The 10159-nt window shown below is 37.7% G+C and overlaps 1 protein-coding gene across 1 annotated transcript in view; it reads right to left on the reverse strand.

Moving 5' to 3' along the window:
- LOC109712432 (primary amine oxidase 1-like) overlaps positions 1140–10159 on the reverse strand; it is a 12150-nt gene continuing 3130 nt past the window's right edge. Inside the window, exons 4-5 of the mRNA XM_020235992.1 lie at positions 1598–2139; positions 1140–1489 (exon numbers count right to left, since the gene is read on the reverse strand). Of these exons, the coding sequence (XP_020091581.1) occupies positions 1282–1489; positions 1598–2139 (750 nt within the window). The 3' untranslated portion in view covers positions 1140–1281. The remainder of the gene's footprint in view (positions 1490–1597; positions 2140–10159) is intronic.

The raw sequence follows: 10159 nt of genomic DNA on the forward strand, positions 1-10159 counted from the left end.
TTTCTCTCTCTAAACTAAGCTCTCTCTTTCCCTCTTTTTCTAAAATTTCAACTCTCACGCTCCCTCTAATCTCGACTCTATTTCTCTTCCTATTATTTAATTATGCTCTCTCTCTCTAACCTATATTTTCTCTCCATTTTTTCTAAAAAGATGTTGAAATTTTGGTAGCATTATCTAAAATTTATTAAAAAAAAAATAAATTAATTAATTGTATATTTTTTGTAAACTTAAATAACATGACTAAATAATATGACCGTGCGAACCAATCACATGAATGCCACATTCTTAGTAATAGGATAAATAGAAATAAGATTCTCGAATATCTTTTTACTCCTAGTAATCTTTCATAGTGCGAACCAAACGTGCCCTAAAGTTTAAAAGACTATTATTTGTCAATATTATAGCAGGATTTGTTATATGATTTTCTACCAAAGCAATATATTTATGTGTAATCTACTATGCTCCCAAAGTGGTGTGGATGATTTTCACTTTTTTACATTTTCATCGAAAATGGTAGAGTTTGAATGATAATGATTTTTTAAAAAATTTAGTGGTTTTTATGAAAAATAATATTAATTTAAAAATTAACAATGATCAAAATGGTTGATCTAAATATTAAAAAATTAAAAACACTGCATGAATGATGTTTTCGAAAATACTATAGCCGGACCCTATATTTTTTTGGACTTTTTTTATATTTAATCCCCTCAAAAAATATTTACAAATAATCACATAAAATTTATTTTTACAAGATTGATCATGTTCCGGCCACGCAAGCACCACGCGGGCGTGATTGATCGTAGGTTAAATTTAATATGATGAACTATTTACCATACTTAGATATGGTGAATGATTTATCGTGTCCTTTTAATACATATTATTTAAAAGGACACGGTGAATTATTTTCTTATTAGTTTTTAAGTAATATATATCAAAAGAATATATACGATGAATAATTTACAGTGTTCAATTTAACCTCACTGTCACACCCACGTGACACTCGCGTGATGCCTATATGGCCGGGATAAAGCTAATCTTACTAATATAAATTTTATGAAACTATTTGTGAGAAAAAAAAAATTGAAAGAGTTAAATGCAAAAAAAAGAAAAAAAAAAAAAGAAAAAAAAAAAAGAGCCCATATTTTTGTAGCCATTTACAATTTTTTTAACATATATTTTTCATATGTGACTAATAAACGTACGCTGCGACGGAGGGTTAAAAAGTTGCAACGACTTACGCATTGGAGACCTGGCATTTCCATAGCTAAATATCCGTCCATATCAAGAACTATACGTGCAATTAAACCAGCTAGGTAGGAGCCCGGAAGGCGGGCTTTTGATTATCGGGTTGCTCTCGAAGAAGTTGAAAGGCCGAAGCTCGAATCCCCCGGTTAACAGCGGCATCAACGGAAAATCTTCCTGGCAGGGGATGTGGTGAAATCCGACTGTGTACCACAACACAATATCCGTGTTCTTGATCAAGCGATTCCTGGTTAACCAAGAGAGATCTTGAGATGAGCCATCATTTTTATTTGGAGAAAGCTTTAGTTCAAGAAAACTACTCCTTACATAAGAATAAGCCAGTTTGATCGCTAACCTTTGGGTCCATACGGCCAAGCCATCATCTCCTCTGCTCTGGTCGACGTAAAGCCCGGCGGCCCACTTCTCGGACTTGTTGTAGGCCGTCACCCACACCTGCTTCTTGGTGAAGCTGGCCCGGCGCTGCGGATAGTCGTCATCCGTCATCAACGAGCCTGCAGTCCCCGCGCCGCTGATCAGCCGGTACCCCACATCGTTCCCCATCTTCGTCTTCTTGCTCGGATTCACGATCAGCAGCTCTATAGGTTCTTTTCCCACGTCAACCTGTGCATCGGCCTCTGTCTCTGCTGTCTCTTTTACGACCGTCCAATAGCTCTTCCGAGGGGAGTCGGACGAGGCCAACCTCACCGTCTTGAGCTTGGACTTGACGAAGGAGTTGTCGGTGCCGTCGATGTCAAGGTCGAGATAGTAAGTGATGAAGTGGTCGTGGTAGACCGCGATGGTGTTCTCAGCCAACAGACTGCCGTGGGGATCGCCGGTTATTTGGTCTGCATGGGTGTAGGATGAACCCTTCACTTCAAGGAGGCCTGTCAGTGCTACCTGTATGAGGCAAGAAAGAGAAATCATGTAAATTCTGTCCAGCAGAAAGTCAGCTGCTTCGAATTGAACTAATTTGTTAAGTTGAATGAATTCGTATCTTCATATTGGAATAAAATATGATTAAATTGATTTTTCATTGTTTACATTTTTTAATTATTATTCTTGGTTTTCCTATGGACTTTGTAGCCATTGGTAGTTAAAGAGCCCAATCTGCATAAAAATTCATTGATTTTGAGTTTTTGTAAAAATAATCTGTCTTTTTAGATTTTATAGATTGTATACGAATTTGACCAAAATATTCTTATTCTTCTTTCTCTTTCTTTTTTTTTCACGCTCATCTTTTTTTCGTACGGTTCGTTTTCTTCCTCCTTGCCGTTTCTCCTTTTTTCTTCTCCCACTCTCTCCTTTCTTTTGCTCCACCACCCCGACGTCAAAGTGCTCCTCTCTCTTACTTTGCTCGCCTCTCCGCTGATCGATGCCGGCTCGGATATGGCATAATTTACGATATGGTGGAATTATGGCCGCAGACGGTGACAGTGACAACGACGAGAGTGTCGCAAGTTTTGAGGACGATGGAGAGAGAGAGCGCGTCGGGACGGAGGCGGTGGCAGCTGCGGCAAAGGACGAGGAAGGAGGTGTGATAACAGAAAGTGACATAGAGGGTGAAAGAAAAAATAAAAAAAAAAAAGTTTTTTCTCCTAAAAAAAATCATTGTGTTATAACTGTTAAAAGCAAACAAAAGAAAAAATAAATAAATTTATACTGTTTGAGATCAAAGTTGCATTATTCGAGAATAAGTCGTACTATTTGAGACAAAATTACACCATACAAAAATAAGTTGTACTATTTTTGGACTAAACACTGTTTGATATTAAATTGTACTAATTGAGAGAAAAAAAAAAAGGAGAGAAGAAGAGGATAAATTGTACTGTTTGAGACGAAAGTTATACTAATAGGCAGTGTTTGGTCCAGAAATAAAGGGGAAATAAGCCCTTGTTCCCTTCTTCTTTCCCAAACGTCGCGTTTAGTATCCGAGAACAGCCGGTATAAAGCTGGAACTGATGTTCCATCTTTTTTCTTAAAACAAGCTTGTTCCTAAGTGGGAACAAGATTAATTAAAGTCTAAATTTAGTTTTACTTATGGTATTAAATTATTAATTAATTTAATTAATATATTTAAATCATTATTTTTTACTTAAATAATAAAATAATTAATTAAATTATTATTTATAATTAATTATTAATAATTTAATATATTTATCTATAAACTAATATTTACATTGTTTCTATCAATCTAATTAAAATGATATCGAAAAATCATTTTTATAGGATTTTTATTTTCAGCCGTTAAAAATTATAGATTTTGAATCCTTTCGATTGCCAGGTAAGTGATATTGAAAAATCGCAAAAATTATTTTCTAGAAACTTCAAATATGCTAAATCAAGTCTAACGGAGCCGATCACCGATTTGGAAATTCCATCATGGAAAATGGCTCAGTAGCACGGAGGCCATCGTGCTCCTGAGAGCACAGCAGTCCTCTATATATATATATATATATATATATATATATATATATATCTCAAGATCATCTTGTATGANTGTTAGAACTTTACTCGCTCTGATATCATTAGTTGCTTGTTATCTCACTTCTCTTATTTGTTCCATCTCTTGCTTTTACTTTCGCTTTTCTTGTAGACGCCTTATATGTGTAGACATATGGCGGGTCTGGGCACGCTACCGGGAGGGCCTCTGCCGGTCCCGGGGCGTGACATGTATCCACTCAAGATTGCTCCGAGATCCGTATTTTACACAATCACAGTGTAGTTTCGAAACTCCTTTCGTAATTTCTTGTGTCAATATAGAAAAAATTAATCCTTAAATTATGCTAGCAATTTCAAAAGAATTACCTATAATATAGAAATCAATTATTATAAGAGAATCTCTCTCTTATAATTAAAAGAGAGCTTTATATAAAGTCTTCCTTCTTTCACACTTCACTTTGTGTTCCACTTCTTGAGGGAGATTACTCTCTTCTTTTTATAGGCCTAAAAGCCATTAGGCGGAGAGTAAGCTCCTCTAGTTGTTACAAAGAGAATGGACAACCACCATAAATGAGAGGAAATGAACTCCTCTCATTTAATAGATGAAACAGAGAAAAAAAAAAAAAGAGAAGGAAGAACGAGAAGGGAGTTTTCTTTTCCAATTAATTAACTATATCATTAATAGGGTGAGTCACTACAACAGAATTAGGTTATAGGGACACATGTTTGGGACACTTTTGAGTAAGTGTCCCATTTATGCTAAAACTTAAAAAAAAATATCTACTAATGCCTAAATATAAAGCCCAATCCAATCAAAAATAAAAGATTACTCTACTCAACCCACCACACCCAGTCCATTTGGCCCGATTACAAACAGAAAAGAAAAAAAAAAGAAAAATCAATTACCATCTTTTCTTCTCTCTTCATTCAATCCACTGAAATTCTAGACGAAGAGCCTTTCCTGTCGTTCTCCTCCGCCACCGCAGCCAACGAGATAGAGTTTCGGCGGTTGCTAAATGCTTAAATAAGTGTTGGTAAATTAGCAGCACTCTTTTAGGTTATAGCGACACTCTTTAACTGTCACTATACACCTAGCGACCCCACATATAGCAACACTTTTTAAAAGTGTCGGTAATTTTAGCTAGCAGCACTTTTTTGATATTTACCTATATTTAAAAGTGTCGGTATAAACCATTTTTGTTGTAGTGAGTGAATGCATGAATTTACTTTTCATTCTCCCTCACTCATTTTCATCACTTTGTAACTCCTCCATTAATATTTATTAATTGAGAAGTTGATAAGAGAAAGATAGCTTTTAATATTTTTTGTGCACTTGCACCGTATGCAACAATTATATTTAACTCTATAATTTTTAATTTCATAAATGGGTCCTTCTTACTAAACAACTTAGCAAATAAATTCTTACTTTACTATTTCAGTATGGTCTCTATAAATTCTCCAAGCACTCAATCACACGTAGTTTTATTGTATGTGACCACATAAGTTCTATTTCACCTAATAGTAAGATGCGATACTAAACTCTTTTAATATTACCATTGGAACTTCTTTCGTATAGACCAAAATATTTTTGTCTCTCATAACTGAATGTGATTAACCATCTTAATCACTCTCGTTTTGGTCTCACAATCCACAAGTGACACCTAATATGGTGGTTGTTAGTGTAGCTACGACCTAATATGGTGGCAGTTAATGTAGCTACGACAGGCGGGACGGGTATGTTCACAGTCCCTAGTGAGATTGGGTCAGAGATTGCTTTTCCTACAGATTGTTAGTGTTGTTTCATGATAGTATAGTGGCATGTAGCTGTAGATTATTTTCAGTTTCTTACTATCATTGAGTATACATCTGTAGACTTAGTGTGTAACGACCCAGCCCACTAGCAACAATAACTCGTTGGGCCCAACCGCCGGCCCAAAATGCTTAAGCCCAGTTATTATTACTAGTGTCTAAGTCTCTTATAAACCCAATAACAACCCCATTCCCATCCGATGTGGGATTATTGGGGTGTCACAGACTCCCTCCGTTAAGGCCCTGACGTCCTTGTCAATCCAAACACACACACAGCCCAAGATCGCCAGGCGATGTGAGACTCGTCTCACTAGCCAGTCATCTAGACCCTAGCTCAGCCGAGACTCGCCACACATGTCCAGCTGGTGAACCGGCTCTGATACCAAATGTAACGCCCCAACTTCCCAGGGGTCACCCATCCTAGGACTACTCCCGTCCTAGCACGCTTAACTCTCTTAACCTCTTGGGCCTTGCCACCACCTAATATGCTTAAGCCGGGTTAAGAGTTTAGCCCTATTATATCTTATATATAGGACTATCTGGGGTCTCACAATCAAAATTTGTAACGCCCCAACTTCCCAGGGGGTCACCCATCCTAGGACTACTCCCGTCCTAGCAGGCTTAACTCTCTTAACCTCTTGGGCCTTGCCACCACCCAATATGCTTAAACCGGGTTAAGAGTTTAGCCCTATTATATCTTATATATAGGACTATCTAGGGTCTCACAATCTCCCCTCCTTTAAGCCCTGACGTCCTCGTCAGGCTCAGACTCACAAGTACCAGGCGATGTGAGACTCGTCTCGCTAGCCCGTCATCCAGACCCTGGCTCAGCCGAGACTCGTCTCACACTTCCGGCTGGTAATTGGCTCTGATACCATTTGTGACGCCCCAACTTCCCAGGGGGTCACCCATACTAGGACTACTCCCGTCCTAGCACACTTAACTCTCTTAACCTCTTGGGCCTTGCCACCACCCAATATGCTTAAGCCGGGTTAAGAGTTTAGCCCTATTATATCTTTTATATAGGACTATCTGGGGTCTCACATAATGGGCGAGCCGTTGAGGTCGGTAGCGGTACCCACTGAGGACTACTTCTTTTTACAGTAGTTTTCACGTCCAGTTGTTGGAATCTTTTGCAGAGCCTTCTTCTTCGGTTGCTGCTGCTGCTGATTCGGATCGAGGAAAGGGAGTCGCGAGTTAGATCCCTTCCCCGTTGCTGCTGATCTAGAGTATACCAGCTACAGGTTGTTGTAGTTCTTTTTGGTTCATTACATACTAATTTTGTATCTCGCTGCCCAGATGCTATATGTATGTATTGGACCACTGTTATTATTTATGTTTTATTTCTTTTTTTTGCAGCTCTACACTGCTAGTTGTAGTGTTGTGTGATTAAAGGTACAGCTATCGCTTCGTATACAGAAAAAATTTCTTTGTATACGGCAGATTTGTCGGCGTGCCCAGGGAAACGAGTAATCCGGGGTGTGACATTTTGTCTACATCAAGTGTAAAAATTTATCGTATGGATCAATTCTATTTTTTAATAGTCAATATAACAAATAAATATAAAATTTTATTGCATAGATCAATACTATTTTTTAATAGTCAAAATAACAAATTCGTATGGTTTTTATCCTTTTTTTTTTTAGTCCTTCTTATAATTTATTCTTATATTTTTATTGCAACAATAGTTACTTATTCTTCAGTTGATTCTTTTTTATATAATTCTTTGAATCTTTTTTTACTTTCTTTACTTTATTTATTTATTTATTTTTACGAAATCACGTCCTTCACTAATATTAGAGAGTCAAAAGTTTAATAGACGCTTTTCTTTCTTTCTCCCTTTTAACTCACGCACCTACTTTTCTCCTCCTTGCTACCTCCGCTCTAGCCTTTTTGGCTGGATTTTGGCTAGGCATCTAGCTAAAAATCCAACTATTAGTGTAGTAACCCTGGAATTCAGCAGCTGAGGCTTGTCGACAGCTCTGGAGAGTGTCGGGACAAGTCCGAGTCCTGTTGGCGCGAAATAGACGCAAACTGGACTCAGCAGGACGCGAGAGCAGAGAGTTAGCATTGCAATCTGCAAATTTCAGATTTTCAGCAATTGGTACCATTACCGCACAGAGGCGTACGGGTACCCAGTGCATTTTTCTGCGTAGACTGCTCTCGGGTTGGCCATTCTGCTGCGTGGTACTGGTACAACATTGGAGTGGTACCGGTACACCAGGGTAGGTAAAGGACTTTTTGGTCTTTTCTTGCCTCGTTTGTTTCACCTTATCCCCTCTACATTATATAGGATGGAGAGAGAGGCTGAGGAGGGGTTTTGCTATGCTCTCTCTCTCTTCCTCTTGTGCTCGGTCGTACGCAAGGAGGAGCTTGGGTGGAGGCGGATTGTCACCGATGTCGTGCCGCGGTGCCGTTTGAGCGTGCGTTCGTCGTGGTAGCGTCGTGGGGAGGCTGCGCGAGCGTGCAGTTTCGCTTCTTTCGACTTCTCGCCGTTGTTGGATGCGCTTTCGATGTGGGTTAAAGTGATGCTTACCAAATTCTACGGGTTTCCTCCTAATGCTATATGTGTCGACAACATGTATTTTTAGCTTTGTTTAGTATATTGTTTAGCTCGATTCTTAAAATTTCATGCCTATGAACTTGAATTGGAGCGTAGAAAATTAGCTAAAATATACATGTTGAACTTGGATTTGACTTAGGAGAAAACTGACGTTTCTACACCGCCATTTGAACAAACTACCAGATTTAGCTCTAGGAGCCGTAGTTTGTTTGTATCGACGCAGTTTGTGGACGGTGAATACTTAGAATAGTGTAGAATATATTTATACTCGTGCTGAGGTGCCGAGTGTATTTTTACAGTAGTGTTTAGGCTGTTCCGGATTGCCGGGTGCCGTTGAGGTTGACGGTGGACCAAGATTGCTGTTTTTGCATCAGATTGTGCCTAGGATACGTGAGTTCAGTTGTTAGACCATGTTTACTTGACTATAGCCTGTGAGAGTCTGATTGAGCTCGACAGAGATACGCTTGCATACTCAGTTAGGTAGCGCCCATGAGTGCCACTCCGGAGTCGGGCTTTGTGCTTTTGCGTTAGTGTCGTTTAGTCCTGGTTGAACTTGCTCTCCACTGACGACCTGGTTTAGTGTCAGATTGTGTAGTTTCGACAGGCGGGACGGGTGTGTTTACAGTCCCTAGTGAGATTGGATCAGGCTTTATTATTTCCTACAGATTGTTGGTGCTCGACCGAGATAGTATAGGTACATATAGCTGTAGATTTATTTCAGCTTTCTTACTATACTTGTTTACATCTGTAGATTTAGTGGGTGAGCCGTTGAGGTCGGTAGCGGTACCTACTGAGGACTATTTCTTTTGTAGTAGTTCTCACGCCAGTTGTTGGAATCTTTTGCAGAGCTTTTTTCTTCGACTGCTGCTACTGCTGATACGGACCGTGGAAAGGGAGTCGAGAGTTAAATTCCTTCCCAGTTGCTGCTGAGCTAGAGTATACCAGCTACAAGTAGTGGTAGTTTTTGTGTTCATATACATACTTTTATTGTATCTCGCTGGAGCGAGTGTTTTGTATATCAGGATACTTGCATGTATAGTGAACTTATGTTTTTATATATATCATTTCTTCTAGCAGCTCTATACTACTGGTTGTAGTATTGTTTGATTACAGGTACAGCTGTCGCTTCGTATACAGGAAAAATTTCTTTGTATACGGCGGATTTGTCGGCGTGCCCGAAAAAACGAGTAATCCGGGGGTGACAATTAGGTTCGAATTTTTGCGTTACTTTACTTATTATTTCTCTAATATTATCTTCTATGTTTATGATCTATTCCATAATTATCTAAATTTTCATCTTTCTTTTGCTTTATTCTTTCGCTATTCAAAACTCCTCTTTCTTTCAATTTGTTCACCGTCATCGACTTTATGCCTATCCTTCGTGCTGAAGCTTGGTAGACTCGGAGATAAGGACGTCTCCAAGGTTGAAAAACTAAGAGATATAGGCATTCCGCTGTGAGTCGCAGGACAAAAGTTGGATCGAAAATACAGTATAGATAATTATTTTTATCTATATTATCTATATTATATTTTTCCATATTATGAGCTTAATTAATTTGTTAGTTGGTACAATGGTTCAGGGATTGATTCAGATAATTTTCTCTTTTCTTCTTTAGGTTCGAAAACGGTTAACTTTATCTTCTTTTTTCTTAGTTTTGAGATACTTATATTTTTTCCTTCTTTCTTGATATAAAATATACTTATTTTATTTTTCAAAAATCTACAATGACGTAACCAAGCTCTCCTATGTTTTTTAATAAAATGCCTACTGGTGTTAACCTTTTATAAGTTGCATTTGGTTTGGTTATAAGTAAGAACTACTTATTACATGGATAGGTACAAGTTCAGATATAAGAAGAAATTAGACCAATTTTGCATTTCGATAAAAATTTTGCTTCTACAAATAAGATAAATAGTGTTTGGATGGTTAGATTGGAACAAAGGGATTAAGAGTTACAATTTTAAATTAAAATTATCTTATCTAATTAATTAACATCAAAATATTACTTAAAAATAATAAATTAATATTAATAATTATAAATTAATAAATAAATTAATTAAATAATAATAAATTTGTGTTTGGATGAAAATTGAGTTATTCCTAGA

The sequence above is a fragment of the Ananas comosus genome, linkage group 7 (genome assembly GCF_001540865.1).
Source record: "Ananas comosus cultivar F153 linkage group 7, ASM154086v1, whole genome shotgun sequence".
Taxonomy (NCBI): domain Eukaryota; kingdom Viridiplantae; phylum Streptophyta; class Magnoliopsida; order Poales; family Bromeliaceae; genus Ananas; species Ananas comosus.